At 40.1% G+C, this 22,238-nt stretch overlaps 1 protein-coding gene across 1 annotated transcript in view; it reads left to right on the top strand.

Moving 5' to 3' along the window:
• Positions 1-1,714: 1,714 nt before the first annotated feature.
• The window catches only part of PPP4R4 (protein phosphatase 4 regulatory subunit 4), a 122,582-nt gene continuing 102,058 nt past the window's right edge, over positions 1,715-22,238 (top strand). The window contains exons 1-2 of the mRNA XM_061182841.1: positions 1,715-1,901; positions 3,380-3,453. Of these exons, the coding sequence (XP_061038824.1) occupies positions 1,785-1,901; positions 3,380-3,453 (191 nt within the window). The 5' untranslated portion in view covers positions 1,715-1,784. The remainder of the gene's footprint in view (positions 1,902-3,379; positions 3,454-22,238) is intronic.

The following is a 22,238-nucleotide window of genomic DNA, read 5'->3' on the forward strand; positions in this document are numbered from 1 at the left end:
GATGTAGCAGGTAGTTCACGGAAGGAAAAACATCTCTACGGCTCTTAAGCATATGGAAAAATGGTTATCACTAATCATGAAAATTAAAATGTGATACCACTTTACCAATGTCAGATTAATAGAAATTGGGACATAATACCAAATGTTAGCATATAAAGTGGAGAAACAGGAACCTTCCTATCTTCATGTGCCATTGGTGGCAGTGCAAACTGGCAAAGCCATTCTGGAGAGTACCATGGCAGAGTGAAACCAAGCAGTGTAGACTCCATGATCTAGCAACTCCATTTCTCTCTTATGATCCATAAGAAACATGTGTAATACCCATTCCAGCATTGTTTGTGATAACAAGGAACTGCTGGCAACCTAAGTGTTCACTGATTAAGGAACTGGTAAGTAAAATGTGCTAGACGCACAAATCAAATACTTTTAGTGGTCAGAATTAATGAACCTCTGGTATACACAGCCCCACGGATAGATCTCTAAGACATCATGTTGAGGGAAAAACAAGAAACAGAATGAGTTCTTATCACAGTACCATTCGTGTATATTAAAAATAAATACTTAAACTAAAAGCAGTATCTTTCGAGGATATATACATGTACTCGGACATATCTTAAACGAGAGAGAATGCATATGGGGGGTAGAGAAACGGGAGGGTGGAGAGGGAATGAGTGGAAAATAATAAAATAAAAGAGTTGGGTGCTGCTGACTCTTAGGAGCGAAGAGTATGATCAACAAAACTTTTGTCGCTGAGGTCCAAAAACATGGCCCCAATCCCCCTTCCATCGCTTCCTACTCTTAACAGAATCAAATGCACGCAACTCAGCGTGGCTGCCCAGACCTGGGCTTTTTTCCATAAAGGACCTACCTCTCTACCTTGCCAAGCACTCGGTTCCCCGCACTTCAAGCTCTACTCTGCCTGCACTTCCTACAACCCAAACACACCCAGGCTTCAATCCGAAATGGGCTCTTATTTCTCTTGGAAAAATCCTGTTTAAGATCCAGTTTAAGCGTCTCCTCTCCAGGAATCCTTTTTCTGACGGCTGCCCTTCCCACACGCTAACGCCTCCCGGACTGTATGCCTATGCACCCCGTCCCCATCAATCCCGCACACACCAAGTTCTATTTCCTTATTTTGGGTACACACCCCTCCCTCAGGGATAGAGCAGTTACGGAGATCTTCGCGTCCACAGATCGTGCGCTGGGGTGGGCGGTCCCACGAATAACCGCATGATAATTCTAGCAACTTAAGCAAGATCCCAGCCCACCTCCCTCTCCTTTGTTTCGCCTCTTATTGGTTCAGCATCTCCGCCCCCGGCTACCGACCCCACTCCTCCTCCACTGGCCGCTGGGAGTGGGAGGCTCTGCGCACGCGCCGCGGCTTCGGGCGCGCTCGGTCGGGGGCGGGACAAGGCGAGAGAAGAGCAGAGAGACGAGGGCGGTAGGGGGCCGCCGCGACGTTGCGCGGCAGTTGCGTCCGGCCCGCGTGCACGCGAAGCCCGGGAGGGGGCGGGGCTGAGGCGGGCACCTCCCCACCCAGGCCCCGCCCCCGCAGCCCGCCCGCGCACATCGCCCCGCCCCCTCGCCTTGGCTGCCCCGCCCCCTCGCCTTGGCTGCCCCACCCCCTCGGCGGCCGCGCTCCTTCTCCCGCCGCCTGCTCGCCTCCCGCCCGGCTCCTTCGGCCGAGAGCGGGAGAAAGTCCTGCTGGTGGGCGGCCGCGGAGCTGCGCGCGTCCGGCATCCCGGGGCCGCTCCGGCCCGGGCGGCTAGGGGGCCCGGCGGTCCATGCATCCGCCGCCGCCCGCCGCCGCGATGGATTTCAGTCAGAACAGTCTGTTCGGCTACATGGAGGACCTGCAGGAGCTCACCATCATCGAGAGGCCGGTCCGCCGGAGCCTCAAGGTGCGCCCCGGGGAGGAGGAACTGCCCGCAGGGCGCCCGGCGGCTTGCCCCTACCCCGACCCCAGCCCGTCCGCTCCCCGAGGCGGCCCGGGACCCTCTCGGAGTCCTGCTGGCCCCCCAGTCCTCCTCCAGTCCCCGGCCGCCGTGTTACCCTAACCCGGCCCTTCTCGGGCCCCCTTCTTCGACGTGGCTCGGGTTTTCCCAGCCTGGACCCCCAGGCCCGAGGGACGGGCATCCGGAGCCAGCCCGCGATCCCTCGGACGCCCTCGGTTTTCTAGTCCCCCGGCCCAGCCCGCCCCGGGCCCTTTCCCCAACCCGCCCCCCAGGAACGGCCGGTCGAGCCCCTGTCATTCGGGCCAGCGCGGCGTCCTCCCCCGCGCCGTCCCTCTCGCACAGCCGGAGCCCCTCGGTTGCGGTCCTTCTTCCCCCGGCCCTGCAGGAGCTGCCCCTCGCAGCTGCAGCCCGCTTATCCCGCCTCCTCTCCTTGGGGCTCCCCCTCCCCCCGCTTTGGCTCCCTGGTGCTGCTGCCCGGGTTCAGGCCCCAGTCCCACTTCTCAGTCTACACGGCCCCGACTCTTCCCCTACCTCTCCCAGAGACACCCCAGATCCCATCCCCCTCCTCCCCCATCAGAGCGAGCTCCGGTCCCCCAGTCCCCAAGTCAGCCCGGGCCTCCCTTCACCTCCCAACTAGCACCCATACTAGGGCCGTCCTGCTACGGGTCTTCAAAGCCCTCTCGACCCTTTGTCCCGATCCTGAGTCACCACGTGTCCTTACCTTCCAGCCCCTCCAGGACTCTAGCTGGGACCCTGCTCCCCAACCTCCTTAAGAGAGTCAACCTTCACTAGGCCCCCCCACCTCCCGCTAGCTCCCCGACCCCGCAGAGTCATCTTCCGCCCAGCCTCCCAGAGGCTCCAACCCTCACTGCTGGCAAAACTAGTGACCGACCACCACACCCTCCGCCCCCCATTATAGCTCTTTTCACTCCCACCTGCCGCAATATCTCGAATCTTTGATTTCCTTCCAGTCCCAGAGTTTATTCCCTTCCCTCCCCCACTCCAGATTTCGTCTTTCTCATTCTCCCTCGGCTGCAGTCTTCATTCCCCCTTTTAAGCATTTCCTGGGATGGAAATGCTGGCGAAACAGTCTTGGATATTAGAGACTAAAAGTATGTATACATTTTATATATATACATACAACTGATTTCAGCAAGTTTCTGAAGCCACAACGTGATTCTCAGGCTTCAATCTAGAAGCTAGAAGAGTAAACAAACAAACAAAAAGCTCCCAACCCCCCAAACTCCACCACCTAAACCCAACAATTAGAGACGTCTGAGGTTTGAGGGCGTCAGACCCTTGATTAGTTTTCAGTGATAACGCTTAATTGTGAAACTTTTTCATTAGTCCATACTCAGATAGGGTCCCTGGAAGCAAGACTGATCCGATGTTTGTGTGCATAATTTGTGTTTTACACTTGACAGACACCAGAAGAAATAGAAAGATTGACAGTTGATGAAGACCTCAGTGATATTGAAAGGGCTGTTTATCTGCTCAGGTATTTCATAAAGTCTTTTTGTGATAATTGCTGCTTTTCCTGTGGCAGCATCCACAAATGATTTCTGAAATGTCATGTTACGGTTCTGTTCAGATTTACTTAACCACTTGAACAGAGTACTTTTGCATGTGCAGCACTTAATTATGTTATAAATTAAGATTTAGATATGGACTTATGAACTTGAGAACCGAAATCAAATAAGATACCTAGCTTATAGAGTATTGCTTGGAGGAGGAACAGAACAACTAATGGTTTGAGTTGAATCTCATTAAAAAAAAAAATCTTGCAGTTTTGGTTGTCCTCACATAAGATCCAATAAATTTAGATGAGACTTAAGAATATCCAGTGATTAATTTTAAGTTAATTGCAGAGTATGAACTTTATATGCTATTTACTGTACAGAAAAAAAAAATCCACAAATATGGTAGTTCAATTTTTTTCCCTCAGGATATCCTGTTTATATTACTTCTGCTATGTGCGCTTTATAATTTTGCCTGAGAGATTTTAAAATTTAATTGAGCCTACTCTCACTTAAGTTTCATCTTACAAGCGCTACAGAATTGCTTAAGCCAAATGGTATTACAAATATTTACAAGATTTCTCTCAACTATTTTAAAAATTGTGTTGTGGATTTAACTTCTTAAAAGCTGATGTGAACATTAATGAAAATATCTATAAAAATACTTCAGAAATAGAAATTTTCCTAAGGCATTTTGTGTACATTGTTTTAAAATGTTTCTGGTCCCATGATATTCACTGAATGACCCTGTTAAAAAAAAAATCTCCTCTCCTTGACTTCCATTTTCTTAATTATTCTGTAGCCTATTAGTGACATCTTGGGTTCTATTCTTGTCAGAATTTTAGCATGCTTACAATTTAGACCATTCTCTTCAATAATTCTGTTACTTTAAAATGTTTCTGGATCTTAGACCTTATGTTGGGGTTATTTCCCCTCATCTTTTGGTGATTTATGGTAGCCTGCTCTCATCGTTTCTACCTATTTGTTTTACTTTATTATTTTTAAAATTTTCATTGGAGTATAGTTGATTTACAATGTTGTGTCAGTTTCAGGTGTATATCTACCTATTTATTTTAAAGCAAAGTGGTTTTATCTATGTATGAATTAACAGTATGTGTTTTTGACGTTTCATAGAGAATATGCCTTTTAACTTATTTTGATAATTGTGTAATATTTGAAGTACTTTATTCCTTAATGATTAACATGTCCAATATGGTGAACAGTAGTTGTAAGCATCTGCCTTTTCCCACATTTCTTTTGTTTGGAGTAGGTAGACAACTGGTGAAAATTTGGATAAGCTTCTTTTAGCGTACAGCAGTTAATGACTTGAAGTCAGTGCCTACTTACTCCTACTAAATTCTCTCCGTATAAATGCTGGCTGACAATGAGGAAATAGAGAGTTTTGCTCTACTTACTTGCGACAACAGATACCTTATTTTAGGTATCAGTGACAAGGCTTCTTTTTTAGGACAGCTTATTTTCTATTTTGCTTTTATTGTTAGTGAACCAGGTCGCCTAAGTTGTTTGAATTTCTCAGACACAGAACGTAAGTTTCATCCAGTTCTGGAACTGACAAAGCCCTTACAGAGGCAGATGGGTCCTCTCATTCTTAGGCAAGAGAGTTTTAAAAGAGATCTGATACCTCCTTTAGTTTCTAGTGGCTCATCTACCTTGAAGGAGGTTTGCAAGGTGACTCAAAAGGCAAACACTAGCTTGGTTGTGCATGGGCTCTCCAGCTGAGTTCTTCTTTTGTATTCCTACCATCTCACCACCTCCTGGGGGAAAGCGGGATTTCACCTTTAGGCCAGCTTCTGAAGGGATAACAAGACGCCTGCCTGAAGGGTTCTTTCTTCCCTGGGATTCAGGAGAGGGTGTGGGATTGTCTTATGGACATGTTCCAAACTTTGCCTCTGTTAAAGCTGTTAAAGCCTCTTCTCTCATGTATTGAGCCTTCTATTTTAAATGTAATTTATTCCTTTTCTTTCCTATTTGTACTTCCCAATGCTGTAGAATCTAATACTGAGGCCTTTTTTTCCCTCTATGATTTTCAGGTTTATTTTTGAGTGCTTTACCTTTTCCTCTGTTTTGGATATTTAATATCCAGAATTTTCCTCTTTGCTTTTGAATGTCAGATTTGTTTCTGTAGCTCTCTTATTTTTGTACATTAAATCTATTTTGGAAGATTATGTTACATTAGATTTCAGAGTCAAATGTATAAGTATTGGTAGGAAATGCTTTATATTAGTGGAGGTTCTGATAGCATTTAAACTGAACCTAGTATCTAAAAAAGCATTATATTGGACTGCTGTCCAATGAAAAACAAATTACACTGTTCATTATCTTACCCTAAAATATGGCAGATCAATTATTAATGCTATTTTCATAATTAAGTTTAGAACATTACAGTATTTGAAGATTTGACACAGATGATTCTGTGGTTTTGCATAAATATGATGCTGATATACCCATCTGTGGCATTTAGCACTGAAACAAAACAACTTTCCTAATAGTCACAGCTTGTGGCTTAGTCAAAATCATATCACAATATCTTCTTTTAGTTCTCTCTCTTCTTTGTGATTTTGGTGTATATTTTAGGAATAATTTTGTTAGAGAAGGGTCCTAAGTTTGTACACTGTGCTTTCATTAGGTAAACCTTTACTCACATATCTCTAGTTGCCTGTCAGATAAATTCCAGACCCTTAAGCTTGGCATAAGTGACTCCATCTTAGCTCTGCAATGGGATGTTCCACCAGGCCCTCAACTTTTTTTTTTAATGGCTTCATTGAGGTGTCGTTCATATGCCATATGGTTCACCCATTTATAGTTGAGTGGTTTCATGTATTCACAGAGTTGTGTGTTCATCACCACAATCAATTTTAGAGCATTTTCAGAAGAAACCCTGTACCTATTAGCAGTCAGTCCCCACTTCTGCCCAATCTTCCCAGCCTTTGGGAACCACTAGTCTACCTTCTTTCTTTATGGATTTGCCTATTTTGGACATTTTATGTAAAATTATGCAATATGTGGCCTTTTGTGACATTTCTTTCACTTAGTATAATGTTTTCAAGGTTCATCGGCATTGTAGCGTGTCAGTACTTTGTTTCTTTTTACTGCTGAATGGTATTCCACCGTGGGAGTATATCACATTTTGTTTGTTCATACGCTCGGGTTGTTTCCACGCAGTCCTTCACTTTTTGAAGCAGTCGTGCTGCCTTATTCACTGTTACTCAGATACATCACGTTCAACCTTAACTCTGCTTTTCCCCATCCTGGAATACCTTTCATTATACCTCTCCAATATTTTCCATCCCCAGGATCCAGCTGTAATCTTGCATCTTTCATAAGGCCTTTCCTAACTGCTGAAACTACATGGATCTCAGGCTCTCTGAGCTCCCATATCACTTAGTGGCTGCATACCTTTGAATTCCTTAACTTGTGTGTGTGCGTACGTTGTCTTCAATAGACTGTAAGCTCTTAGAGGGTAAGCTGTTTTTTATTGTTGTTGCTGTTTTGGTTCTTTCTTGTTCTGTGCTATGATATAAATATATACCTCTTAATGGAATAAAGTGTGTTTATTTATCTTAAGATGACCAAAGTGCTAGATGAATTAAGCAACTTTTGACTTTTTTGTATTGTAGGCAATAGAATCAGACAGATTTAGGTTATGTCCTATTCTACCACTTACTATCTGTGTGACCATGGGCAAGTTATTATGGTTGTTAAATCCTGGTTTTCTCATCTGCAAAGTGGAAAATAATAATTCTTGTTTCCCAAGGTGGTTGTATTATGTGTAGAGCCCCAAACACCAAAAAGGTACCCAATTGATATTAATTCCCTTCTGTTTCCTTTGCCATGTCCCTAATTCCTTACTCCTTAGGTGCTCAAGGTGCATTACAAACTTTTAAAAGAGGATAGCAGTATTAATTTTGTCTTCCAATAATTTAATAAAGTAATAGGCAAGTAAAGTATATCAACTGAAGTTTGTGATAGATATCTATTAACTTCCTTTGCTAATAGTATTTATCAGAATCTTCACATATTATACTTATTTTAAACTGATGCTAAGGTCAGCCTGTTTAAGCAATATTTGCTATTTATATTATGCATTATATGTGTTGATTGGTTAATGTACCTAACCTAACTTTTATGTTGCTTACTTTCAGTCATTTAAAAACCTTTTGTCACTTTGCACTGTGAGTTTTAAAACATTTCGCCCTTTGCCTTTTAGGGACAGTCAGATAAAGTACATCGTTAGTTAGGAACTTTTTCCCTTTTCTTTCTCTCCCCCCCACTCCCCTCCCCTTTTTTAAAAAATAGGAGTAAGTGCTCCCCCTAGTGATACCACAGAGTGAGACTCTGCAGCCAAATCTGGAAATAAAAGTGCTGTAAACTGTGCCTATTGCTAATCACATTTGGGAACTCTTGCATTCAAGACTAGCACAGGGTAGCAATGAGGTCATGAGGAAGAACTTTGCTACCGGCTAGCTTTTGGTTGTTTTCTCTTTAAGACTACCTGTCCTGTTTGCTGGGCAAATGGGAAAAGTGTGAAAATCTCTTTTGTATGCCCTTATTTCTAAGATCTTCTGTATCTCCACACTTCTTTTGCCTTTACTATTCTTTTGATTTCTTTTTTTTTTTTTGACACCTGTCATTTAGTACTGTTTTGGTGAGGTGGGGTGCTTACGGACTGTATGTGTGTGAGAGAGAGAAAGAGAGAGAGTGTGTGTGTGTGTGTGTGAGAGAGAGAGAGAGAGAAAGAGTGTGTGTGTGTGTGTGTGTGTGTGTGTGTGTGCCTTGAGTAGCCAGGATTGTGTGCCCGGTTTTCTCGAGTGTTGTGCTGGAGAGGCACATCACAATTTTTAATCCCTCACAGTTGGGATGAATTGGTTAGTTAATCACCCAAAATTGGTTAATATTAATGTGGGGAGTCATAAAAATGATCCATACTTTCAGTATTTCATTTTAGTGTAAAAAAATACATTTGCCAATCTTTTGTTGTAGGTTCACTACCTTTTGAGTATGGGTCTGCTTAATACAGTTCGTAATCCTTTTTCTTGCATAAATACCCCCATAATGCACTTGTAATGTCACGTTCAGGTTTCTTTAAAGTTGAGTGAGAATGTTTTTTATAACTTTATTTATTTACTTTTATAAATTTGTTTATTTTATTTATTTATTTTTGGCTGCGTTGGGTTTTCGTTGCTGTGTGCGGGCTTTAGTTGCGGCGAGCAGGGTCTACTCTTCGTCGCGGTGTGCGGGCTTCTCATCACGGTGGCTTCTCTTGTTGCGGAGCATGGGCTCTAGGTGCGTGGGCTTCAGTAGTTGTGGCATACGGGCTCAGTAGCTGTGGTGCGCAGGCTTCAGTAGCTGTGGCTCGCGGGCTCTAGAGCACAGGCTCAGTAGTTGTGGCGCACGGGCTTAGTTGCTCTGCGGCATGTGGGATCTTCCCGGACCAGGGCTCGAACCTGAGTTCCCTGCGTTGGCAGGTGGATTCTTAACCACTGCGCCACCAGGGAAGCTCTAAAGTTGAGTAAGAATTTAAAGATGCTTATGAAGCAGTCTGAAAGCCTGTCTTAGATTTTTGTGATTATTTTTTACTCAGCTTTTGCAAGTTGTCTTGTTCTTCCTAATTCAATAGCAGTTTCCTTTGGCAACTTATCTTTGTTGAGTTTTTCTAAAACTTTCAATTTAGTTGTCATAGAAACGACTCTGTCTTTGCATTCATATGTTTATGTAATACTTAATTATGTAATTGCAGTATCAAGTAAATTGGGATAAACTGGTGTGAGAACAAACACAGCTGACTCTTGGTTACAACTCAACTGGTTAGAGCAGAAGCATGTGGGCATTTCAGAGAGTAGCCTATTAGCTATAAGCTTTCAGTTTGCCTTTGGCAGGAAAGTGGAGAGTGTTGCTTAGTTGGGAGAGTCTTTTTTTTTTTTTTTAAATTAATTAATTAATTTATTTTTGGCTGTGTTGGGTCTTCGTTTCTGTGCGAGGGCTTTCTCTAGCTGCGGTGAGCGGGGGCCACTCTTCATCACGGTGCGCGGGCCTCTCACTGTCGCGGCCTCTTATTGCGGAGCACAAGCTCCAGATGCGCAGGCTCAGTAGTTGTGGCTCACGGGCCTAGTTGCTCTGCGGCATGTGGGATCTTCCCAGACCAGGGCTCGAACCCGTGTCCCCTGCATTGGCAGGCAGATTCTCAACCACTGTGCCACCAGGGAAGCCCAGGAGAGTCTTTTAACACCTTGTTGAGAGAGATACTATCCCTTTTCAGAACATGCACTGAGATGCTCTTGCTTCAACCTTGGATACCCATGATATTCCTCTCTTGTCTCTGCATTGAGTTTGGTCCATGGTCTGGTCTGTTCTTCCTTCACCGTTCTATTCTTAAAAAAAAAAAAAGAAATTAATGGATTAAGAATCTCAGTTAAAGAGGTACTTTCATAAACATATATTTTATTTGTTTTTTAAAACAAACTTTTGGAACATATGCAGAAAAGCACACATCATAAATATACAGCTTGTTATATTTTCACAAGTTAAAAAACACCCATCTAACCAGCATCCAGATTAAGAAATAAGACATAACCTGTTGTATTAGCCTAGTAGCTTCCCATGTACCCTTGTCCAGTTTCCCCCATTCCCTGCAAAGGGTAACTATACTATCCTAACTTCTAACACCGTAGGTTAGTTTGCCTGATTTTGAACTCTATATAGTAGGAACCACGGAATATACTGTTTTGTGTTTAGCTTCTTTTGCTCAGCCTTTTAAAAAAGAGATCTGTGCATATTGTTGCGTGGAGAAAGATTGTTCATTCTCATTCCTGTATGGTATTCCATTATATGAATATACCATATCATTTACTTAACTCTTGGTGGACATTTCTCTTGTTTTCAGTCTTTGGCTATTATGAATAATGCTGCTATGAACATTCTTGTACAAGTCTTTTGGTGAATATATGTAGGCATTTCTTTTAGGTGTCTTCATAGAACTAGAACTGTTGGTCACAGCATATGCATATGTCCAGCTTAGAATATACTGCTAAACAATTTTCCAACGTGCTTGTACCATTTTATACTTCTACCAGCAGTGCATGAGTGGTCCCACCCTATATTTTTTAGGAAACAAAAGTGACAAACTTCCTAGTACATAAATTTCTAGTATATCCATAATGAACTACCTACCTAATAGCCCATAGAATTTTCTGTTATTCTGTGTATGATTTACTTAGGTCACATAAATTTTTTCTTTCCCTATAAGAGAGTTTTTCAATAAATTTTTACAATTAGTTTTTATTTATTTATTTATTTATTTATTTTCAGCTGCGTTGGGTCTTCATCGCTGCTTGCGGGCTTTCTCTAGTTGCGGTGAGCAGGGGCTACTCTTCATTGCGGTGTGCGGGCTTCTCATTGCGGTGGCTTGTCTTGTTGTGGAGCACGGGCTCTAGGCGCACGGGCTTCAGTAGTTGTGGCTTGCGGGCTCAGTAGTTGTGGCTCACGGGCTCTAGAGCGCAGGCTTAGTAGTTGTGGCGCACGGGCTTAGTTGCTCCGCGGCATGTGGGATCTTCCCGGACCAGGGATGGAACCCGTGTCCCCTGCATTGGCAGGTGGATTCTTAACCACTGCGCCACCAGGGAAGTCCCTACAATTAGTTTTCATTCTGCTAGACTGCTTGGTTAGAAGGTCTTCTTTCATGGGCACCACCTCCAGTACCATTAAACCATAGAGGAAAGTCCAGGGATCTTTATATCCGTACCTCTTTCAACTTGGATATTTTGCTTTTTGCAGTGCCTTTTGTTGTCCATGGTGGCCACCAAATGTGGGAGGCAGGGAGAAAGTGTTCAGACTTAGTGTTCTTCACAGTCACCACCTTTTGGGCTTTATGATACTGGTATGTGGTAATCAGGTCAGACATAATCGCAAAATCTATTATATCCTTGTCTGTGGCTGTGCCTTACAGTGTAATTTTCCCTCCAAATCAGAGATGTTAATAATGGAGATTTATAATGCAACTAATAGTTACTTTAGAGCGAATCTTAGGAGTTCAGGTTAAAACATACAAAATATTAATTGAGTACTTAGTATGTGTTAGGCGTCTCCTGGAGAACAAGTGGCATTGTACCAGCAGATACTTGTGTTCAAGGAAGTACTTGTTTAAGGAAGCAAACTCACTTTTCTGAAGTTTCACTAGAATAGAAGTCACCTCTAGTTAATAAGTATGTTGGGCATTGAGAAGGCAGTATGTAGTGTCAGAAATACTTTATCTTAAGACATGCCCAGAGGTATTCTTGGAGGCCAAGGCTTGCTCATTTATCTATTGAGAGACCTTGGGTAAGTTGCTTATCTGAGTCCAAGCCTCCTAATCTAAACTGGGAAGAGTAAAACCTACATTGCAGGATTGTCGAGAAGATTAGAGGAAGTGCATGCAGAGGACACAATGCTTGGTGTAGAGTTGTGTTCAGTAAAGGATAATTGTTATTGGTCTTTTAAATCAACTGTTGGCAATTCAGAGCATCCTTTACTTTGGATGCATAGGCAACTTCCTATCCAGAAACTTCATGTAGTTATAAAATTTTCTCTCCAGATGGTGCCCCTTTGCAGTTAATTCTCCACGCTGACCCTAGGCAACCAATGATCTGCTTTTTGTCACTATACATTAGTGACAGATTCTTCTGTTCTAGAATGTAGACATGTTTTCATATCTCTTGCATAAATGCCTAAGAATGGAATGCTGGATCACTGGATGAGTATATATACATTTCATTTCAGTTCTGTTGAGGTGTATTGACATCTAATAACCTGCACATATTTAAACTGTACAATTTGATGAATTTTGACCTCTCTATATATACCTATAAAGCTATCATCACCATTAAGATAATGAACATACCCATGACTCCCCAAAGTAACTTTGTGCTCCTTTGTAATATCCTCTCCCTTTCTTCTGATAGCCTTTCCCACTCCAGGCAACCACTGATCTGCTTTCTGACACTACAGATTAGTTTTCAGTTTGTAGAATTTTATAGAAATGAATCATACAGTAGCTACTCTTTCGTCTGGCTTCTTTTACTCAACATAATTATTTGGAATTTCATTCATGATATTGCATGTATCAATAGTTTATTCCTTTTTATTATCGTTAATTATTCCATTTTAAAGATATAGCACATTTTGTTTATCCATGCACCAGTTGATGGACATTTGGGTAACTTCAAGTTTTTGGCGATTACAAACTAAGTGGCTGTAAACATTCATGTATAGATATTTGTGTGGACATGTGCTTTCTTTCCTCTGGTGAATAGCTAGCAGTGGAATGGCTGGGTCATATAGTAGGCATATGTTTACATTTTCAAGAAACTGCTAAACTGTTTCAAGTGATTATACAGTTTCACATTTCCACCAGCAGAGTATGAGAGTTTGAATTGCTCCATATACTTACTGACACTTGGTATGATCAGTCTTTTTGGTTTTAGGTCATTCTGGTGGTATTACCAGTGGTCTAGTGTAGTAGTATTTCATTGTATTTATAATTTGGATTTCCCAAATGACCAGTGGACATTGAACATCTTTACATGTGATTATGAGTCAGATTGCTGTGGTCTAATTTTGATGAGGTCTAATTCATTGAATTTTTTCATTATAGTTAGTGCTTTTTGTGTTATATGTAAGAAATCTTTGCCAAATCTAGGTCATTTAAATTTTTTTCCTGTGCTTTCTTTTAGAAGTTTTGAGGTTTTAGCTCTTAATTTCAGGTCTGTGATTCATTTCCACTTAAATTTTGTATGCGGTGTAAGGTAAGGATTGAGGTTAATTTTTTTTTTCCACATAGCTGTAGTGTACAGTGGAAAGGGCCGGTTTGCTACTGTAAGAATCAGGGGACCTGGTGTCTATCTCTGCTATCACATTCAAGTCACTTAAGTTCTTCAGACATCGTTTCCCCCTCTTCTCTCCAGACGATATGATGGGTTGGGCCTCAGAATTTAAAGTTCCATCTTGCTTCAGCAGGCTGTCTTCAATTCTAAGAAAGAAGATAAAGAAAAGATGTTGAACCTCAGTTTCTTATTTCATCCACTAGGCGGTGCTAATGGACATCCCTGTAAGGGCAAAAACTCCTTGGATAGGTGAACAGTTTCAGAGCTTTTAAAAAAGGTCACCTTTGAAGAAGATATTCATAATTCAGAAAGTGCCTGTGTTTCATTAAGGAGTAGATGCAATAATATTATAATAAAACCGAAAATACCGTTTATCACCGAAAAAATATTAAGAGTAGAACAATATTTTCTTTAAAGAGTTCTGTATATTTGGTTTTAATATGTTTTGGGCAGAATGAGAGTTAAATGGCTAGCATAAAAATATTTACATATTCAGGTGAAAAATTAGACTGAGAAGTCTGATGGATTTAGAATTGTCATAGAAATTCTCTTGGTAATAAGCTTGTAAACTGTATTTGCTTGGAAATACTTTTGGTAATAAAATTATAAACTATATTTCCTTGAGTAGTAGACATTGTTGAAGAGGAAAAGGATTCACAAAAGTACAGCCTGGGCATCTCTCTTTGTAGCTTTGGTGATGGTGGGGAGGAAGGGAGGGGGGATGATTTACACATACAGTTTGTGTGTGTGTGTATCTCACATAATTTTCCAATTATTTGTGGGGTTTTTCCAGATACCTTCCTGTTATTTGTTTCTAGTTTAATTCTGTAATGGGCACAGAACAGACTTTGCTTGAATTTATTTCTTTTAAATTTGCTGAGGTTTGTTTTTTGGCCAGAACATGGGTCGATCTTGGTGATTATTCCATGTATATTTGAATGTGTATTCTCCCGTTGTTGGTGTAATGTTCTATAAATGTCAATTAGTAAACTTGGTTGATATTTTTCATATCTTCTGTATCTCTAAGGATATTTGCTACTTGTTCTACTGACTAAACAACTGGAATACTGAAGTCTCTAACTATAATTGCAGATTTGTCTACTCCTTTCAAATATATCATTTTTACCAGTAGTTTATGTATTTTGATATTTGTAATTAACGCATATACAATTAGGGTTGTTATATTTTCTTGGTGAAGTACCCCCTCGTAGCTATGTAATGTTTGTTTTTATCCCTAGAAATATTCCTTGTGTGAAGTCTACTTTATCTGATAGTGATATACTCACTCCAGCTTTCTTTTGGTTAGTGTTTACACAGTATATCTTTTAATGCCCTTTTACTTTTTTTAAAAAAAAATTTTTATTTTGGAATTATTGTAGATTTCCAGAGAAGTTACAAAGATAGTTTAGAGTTACTATATGCCTATTACCAGTTTCCCCTAAAGCTAACATCTTACGTAACCATGGTATATTTGTTAAAAGTAAGAAATTAACATTGGTATAACACTATTTACTAAGTGCCAGACTTTGTTTGGATTTCACCAGTTTTTTCACTAATGTCCTTTTTTTCCTGTTTCAGAATCTAATCCAGGATATCACATTGCATTTAGTTATCCCATCTCCTTAGTCTCCTCTGGGCTGTGACACATTCTTAGTCTTTCCTTGCTTTTCATGATCTTGATAGTTTTAAAGAGTACTGGTCAGGTGTTTTGTAGAATGTCCCTCAACTTGTGTTTGTCTGATGTTTTTCTCAGTGTTAGATTGGAGTTATGGGCTTTTGGGAAGAATACCTTAGAGGATACGTGCCTCTCTCATCCCATCGTTTCAGGGGTACATGACATCAGCATGACTTATCACTGGTGATGTTAATCTTGATCACTTGGTTGAAGTTGCGTCTGCCAGATTCCTCCACTGTTTGAGTGGTGAGAGAGGACCTCCCAGCCTTGTTCCTGATCTTTGGGGGAAAGCATTCAGTCTCTCATCATTAAGTCATTAAGTATGATATTGGCTGTAGGTTTCTTATGGATACTATTAAGTTAGGGAAGTTTCCTCAAGTCCTAATTTGCTGACAGTTTTTTTAAAATCATGAATGAGTATTAAATCTTGTTGAATGTTTTTTTCCTGAATCTATTGATATCATATATGGCTTTTCTTATTTAGTCCTTAATATGGTGAATTACACTGATCAGTTTTCAAATGATGAATCAGCCTTGCATTCTTGGGATGAAATCTACTTGGTCATGATGTATGAGTCTTTTATATGTTTCTGGACTCTATTTGCTACTATGTTTTTGAGGATTTTTGCATCTATTTTAATGAGAGATATTGGTTTGCAGTTTTATTATAATATCTGTGCCTAGTTTTTGGTTTTAGGGGAATGCTCATGAGATGACTTGGGAAGTGGTTGTCTATTTTTCTGGAAGAGATTGTCTAGAATCGATATTATTTCTTCCCTAAATGTTAGGTAGAATTCACCCATTAAACCATCTGGGCCTGGAATTTTATTTTTGAAAGATTTTTAACTAAAAATTCGATTTATTTAATAGATATATGGGTATTTGGGTCATTTATTTCTTCTTGAGTGAGTTTTGGTAGTTTCTGTCTTTCAGGTACTTAACTATTTCATCTGATAACTGAATTTATTGGCATCATATTATGCTATGCTAGTATCCCCTTTTAATGTTTGTGGGGCCAGTAGTGATGTCCTCTCTTTTATTCCTCATATTGGTAATTTGTGTCTTCTCAGTTTTTTTTCTTGTTTAACATGGCTAGAGGTTTACCCGTTTTTTGATCTTTTCAAAGAACCAGCTTTTGGTTTTATTATTATTATTTTTTAATGTTTTCCTGTTTTCAATTTCACTGATTTTTCTTCTCATATTTATTATTTCCTTCCTTCTGCTTGCTTTACGTTTAGTTTTCCCTTCTTTTTCTAGTTTTTTAAAAATTTATTTATTTATTTATTTTTGGCTGCGTTGGGTCTTCATTGCTGCGTGTGAGCTTTCTCTAGTTGCTGCGAGCGGGGGCTACTCTTTGTTGCAGTGCGCGGGCTTCTTATTGTGGTGGCTTCTCTTGTTGTGGAGCACCGGCTCTAGGTACGCAGGCTTCAGTAGTTGTGGCACTTGGGCTCAGTAGTTGTGGCTTGTGGGCTCCAGAGCGCAGGCTCAGTAGTTGTGGCACGCGGGCTTAGTTGCTCTGTGGCATGTGGGATCTTCCCGGACCAGGGATTGAACCCATGTCGCCCACACTGGCAGGCGGATTCTTAACCACTGCACCACCAGGGAAGTCCCTTCTTTCTCTAGTTTCTTAAAAGGAAGCTCAGGTTATTGATTTTTAGATCGTTCTTCTAGTATATGCATTTTAATGCTGTAAATTTCCCTTCAGCTGTATCCTACAAATTTTGATATGTTGTATCTTCATTATCATTTAGTTGAAAAAGTTTTTAAATTTATCTCAAGACTTCTTCTTTGACTCATGAAACTCATGAGTCATTTAGAAGTGTGTTGTTTCATTTCCATATATTTGGAGATTTTCTGCATATCTTTTTGTTACTGATTTCTAATTTAGTTCCATTATGGTTTGAGCATGTACTTGCTCTGATTTCTGTGACCTCCCCTTTTTCCCCATTACAGCTCTGACTTCATTTCTTACTATTCCCTTCTTCGCTTAGTGTGTACTCCAGCCATCCTTGCTATTCATTAAATACACCAAATACACATTTACCTCAGGGCTTTTGCACTTGCTGTTCCTTCTGCTTTTAATGTTTTTTTCCTCAGATATCAGCATTGCATTGCTAGCTCTATCACTTCCCTCAGATCTTTTCTCAAATTTGGGTTGTCTACATATCTGGGATAAATGGCACCAACATCTACTTAATGTCACAGGTTAAAAACCTGGGAGTATCCTCAGTTTTTCCTGTTCCTCATCTCTGCTATTTAAGCAGATTAAATCTTTTTTTTTTTTTTACAAAGTAGGAACATTCACACGGTTTCTGTAGTTTTCTGAGATACACATTGTTTAAAAAACATTTGTTTCGTCAAGATTGTTTTCAAATATTGGATTAGCAGAAACCTGCTGGAGGGTCAGAAATTCTAGCGTTTTACTCCTTTCTTTCGGTATAATGGTGGGTAAGTAGATGTGACCTCCTTTTTTTTTTTTTCTTCAAGAAAAATATTTCTTAATGTTCCAAAATGGCATATATTTTATTAGTTAACTCTAGTCTCTTATTTATTATACAGGAGTATATATATAATCCGTCTCTAGGCTAATTTTATGTTTCTTTTTATTCAGCAGTGAGAGCTATGTAACTTGGCGTTTTTCTTTTAATCCCTGTTGCTAAGAAACACAGAGCACAGCCACAGACCAGCTGTGTGACCTTGGGAGCATCATTTAGCTCCTCTGAATTCTGTCAGTGAAGTGAGGGAGCTGTACTAGTCATGCTGCCGAGACGCCTCCTTGCTCTGTGACTCTGTAAACTTAACTCCCTGCTCAGCCTCCTTGCTCTGTGACTCTGTAAACTTAACTCCCTGCTCACCCTGGTTATCAGCTTTCCTCAGGTGGTTAGTACATACATTTCTCTTCTCCTTCAAAATTATTTACTTCTCTCTAGCTAAAAAAAACCCCCCAAACTCAGGATATACTAGTCAGCTCTGATTCTTTTGACTAGTATTTTCTAAAAAAATACTAAAGTGTTCAATATTTTGCATGTTTAAACATGTGTGCTGCTCTAAATCCTTTTGTTTTGTGTAGGTAAACAGAATATACATAGGAATAGAATGACTTGTTATTTTATTTAATCATTATTTCATAGTGAAAGTCACTACATATTGTGATTTTAAAAGTCCATTATACTGCTTAGTTTCTTCATGATTCTCATACGAAAAGCATGTGGACCTAGTCTGGACAACATATTAAAATCTTGAGATAGGGCTTCCCTGGTGGCGCAGTGGTTAAGAATCCACCTGCCAATGCAGGGGACATGGGTGCGAGCCCTGGTCTGGGAAGATCCCACATGCCGCTGAGCAATTAAGCCCGCGAGCCACAGCTACTGAGCCTGCGTGCCTAGAGCCCGTGCTCCACAACAAGAGAAGCCCGCGCACTGCAACAAAGACTGGTCCCCGCTCGCTGCAACTAGAGAAAGCCCGTCCACAGCAATGAAGACCCAATGTAGCCAAAAATAAATAAATAAAATAATAAGTAAATTTATTTAAAAAATTTAAAAATAAAATCTTGAGATATATTTATAATTTAGGTAGGATATATACATCATTATTTACTCCTATAGATCCATATTTACTCATTGACTTACAAATGGTGTAAGTAGCAATTATATTTCCTTAGACGATATTTTTCTTCAAGATAACTATAACTGGAGGACTGGTAATTCATATATTGCTGAAAGGAATGATAGGAATGTCTGAAATAGTTCTTTTACTATAAGGGACAGTAGGGAGAAAATTGGCTTTGTTTCTCTTAAAGAAGAAAATATTCGTGTGAAATTAAATTAATAGTTATTTAGGAACGCATGAGGGATCTTAATTTTGTTGTTTTATTTAAATTAGATTCTTGCTTTGTGGAGGTAGTATCCTGACCCTGGCAATAGCTAGCTAGTTAACCTTGAACAACTTCCATAGTCTCTGTGGATGTTGGTTTCTTTATTGTCATAGTGTAAGGGGGTGAATTATATGTCTAAGGCCCTCTTCAACTCCACCATTCCATTATATCGTATCATTAGCATTAGAGAAAAGGAATCATTGTTTCACACAGCTTTTACAGGTTGATTTGGGGTTGACTGATGAGCTTTTACATTTTGTAATTGATTTGTTTGTACTCCATTTCTTCTGATTTGGTGCCGCATTTACAGTAATATCAGTCAAATGAGTAGACAGGATCCATGCGTATTGTGTTAGGGACTCGCTTTCTGTGTCATATTCTCCGCTCCTAGACTTAACATCTCCCTGACCTGATTTCCAAATACGTGGCTATAGCCTTGGGCTTTTCTCCCAGACTTTGGGCCAGGGCTGCTTGCTGGGTGCTGCCACCACCATGTCTCTACCAGAATGTCTTGCTGGTTTTTCCAACTCAGTGTGCCCAAAACTGAATTCATCACTTTTTATCTAAATATGCCTCCATTTGTTATTGAAGCCTGACCATCCTTTTAAATTGTACTGGAGGGAAACCTGGTAATAATTTTGTACGCTTTCTTTTTCTCTCAGTAATTAGTTTTGTATCAAGTCCTACTGATTTTATTTCTGCAAGAAGCCACTCAGATACACAGAATCAGAGTGCTTTGCTTTTATAGTTTTCTTTCTACGTGCAGAGCACAGTGACTGGTAGATCCAGAATGTTCAGTGAGTGTTTATGAAGCGATTGAATAAATCCCCTCAGCCTGGGACCTTTGAACACACTGTTCCTTCTACTCTCTCTTGTCACCGACTCCTACTCATCTTTCAGGGCTCGACTTTTCAGGGAAGGCCTCCTTTACCTCCGAACTAAGCGATGTTCTTGATAGTACCGTGTACTGTTCCTGTGTAGGTCTTTGTACACTTAGGATGATTTCGTTGATTTTTGTTGTTTTTTTTAACTCGTGTCTTCTCTGACTGTGAAGTTCTAACAGGGCAGGGTTTGTATCTGTCTGTACCACCATGTCCCTGCCAGGGCTTAGCTCAGTGTCCAGTATATAATAAGCACTCAGTCCATATTTGTCATCTGACAAATTCTCTGGCTAGGCATAAAGCATTATTAGATTGTGCTGGAGACTCCAGAACCAGTGCCTGGTACCCAGCAGCTCTTGAATAAATACTCGCTGAATTATTGAACATATCAGCCCACCTGTCTTCTATAGGTTAAGTAAGCGGGTCTCCTTCCCTTCCTATGATAGCTGTTTATCATCTTTTCTTTCTGCAGGTGCCAGGGTGATTTTTTTTCTCTTTCTTTTTTTTATAGCTGTCAGTTACTATTCTGTTTTCCTCCTGGGTTCCTCGCTTACTAGATTGGCTGCTATGTAAACCCAGTCCTCTTAGCTATCCCCTTTCCCTTGCTATGTCCTATATCTATATATTTTTAAAAAATATTTTTCAATGGATTTTTTACTACCATTTGTTAATGGGGAAATAAGCTGATTAAAAAGAATAATGGGAGATATTACAATGTTTCCAGGAATCTTCTAAGTTTGTGTAGTTATTCCTGAACTCATTTTTTACGTACCTTTCAATATTCCTGTTAGAGCTCATATATTTAGGGCAGACATTAGTAATCTTCCCTTTTACTCTTTGCAAAATACTGTAGAACAATGATTTTCAATTTTTTTTTTACCATGATTCTTAGTAAGGAATGCATTTAAAATTGTGACCTAGTATATACACACGTGTTTGTGTGTGGGAATTAATATATATATAATTGGAACTAAATTTTAATAATTATTATCCTTCTATGTATACTAAATTAAAAACATATCGAAGTTACCATGCAGTATTATCCTGTTAATATTGAAATATATGGAAAAAACCCAAAATAAACAATACAAAAACAAAAATAAGGAAAGATTTATTAATGCAGCAGGTGTGTTTGCTCCTTAATAAGTTCATTCCACCCCAGAACACTTGAGGATAATGCTCATCTTGCGTACCGTTGTGAGATTTGACGTGGGGTGTGAGGGAGAGAGGAAAGGTTAGAGTAGTTCTAAGATGTGTCCATGGAGAAGCAGAGGGCTGTGTGTACCTCTGTTGATAAAAGGAGGGAGGGGAAAAATGAGCTCAAGTTTTCATATGTGAAGTTGAAGAGCCATTCAAAAGGAAATGCTCTCTTTATTACTGGTGACACTGCTTTAGTCGGAAGAGGAGTTTGTCTCCTCTTCACAATGCCTGATACTTCTGTATGCTATGTTGACATGACATTGGGATGGTAAAAGATGTATAGTGGAAATTTCAGTAAAAGAATTTGTTGTCACATGAATATTACTAAATAATTTGTGTGCACATTTTTCTCTTGCAAAATTATCACCTTAGAGACATTTTTAGGCTGACAGTTCAGCCACTTCTTATGATAGATGGAACGATGACCCTTAGTGGTCTAGTAGCCCTAGGGTATGGACTTAGAAATCATAGGTTGGAATCCTGGCTCCAATCTTTAGTAGTTGGAATACTTTTGGGAAGTCACATTTTTTTTGGGGGGGACTCAGTTTCCTCAACTCTAAATTAAGGATATAAATATATTGCATATGTATTGTCAAGATTAACATGATAATGTATGTAAAGCATCTTGTGTGGCAATAGACCCTTAAATGTTGGGTTTTATTTTTTTTTGGGAAAATGGTTTTTTATTAGATAATTTATTTTTTTTATTTTTCTGAATTTTATTTTATTTATTTTTTTATACAGCAGGTTCTTATTAGTTATCTATTTTATACATATTAGTGTATATATGTCAATCCCAATCTCCCAATTCATCCCACCCTGCCCCCCTACCCGCTTTCCCCGACTTGGTGTCCATACGTTTGTTTGCTACATCTGTGTCTCTATTTCTGCCTTGCAAACCGGTTCATCTGTACCATTTTTCTAGATTCCACATATATGCGTTAATATACGATATTTGTTTTTCTCTTTCTGACTTACTTCACTCTGTATGACAGTCTCTAGGTCCATCCACGTCTCTACAGATGACCCAATCTCGTTCCTTTTTATGGCTGAGTAATATTCCATTGTATATATGTACCACATCTTCTTTATCCATTTGTCTGTTGATGGGCATTTAGGTTGCTTCCATTACCTGGCTCTTGTAAATAGTGCTGCAATGAACATTGGGGTGCATGTGTCTTTTTGAATTGTGGTTTTCTCTGGGTATATGCCCAGGAGTGGGATTGCTGGGTCATATGGTAATTCGATTTTTAGTTTTTTA

This window comes from Eubalaena glacialis, chromosome 2 (assembly GCF_028564815.1).
Source record: "Eubalaena glacialis isolate mEubGla1 chromosome 2, mEubGla1.1.hap2.+ XY, whole genome shotgun sequence".
In the NCBI taxonomy this organism is placed as follows: Eukaryota; Metazoa; Chordata; class Mammalia; order Artiodactyla; family Balaenidae; genus Eubalaena; species Eubalaena glacialis.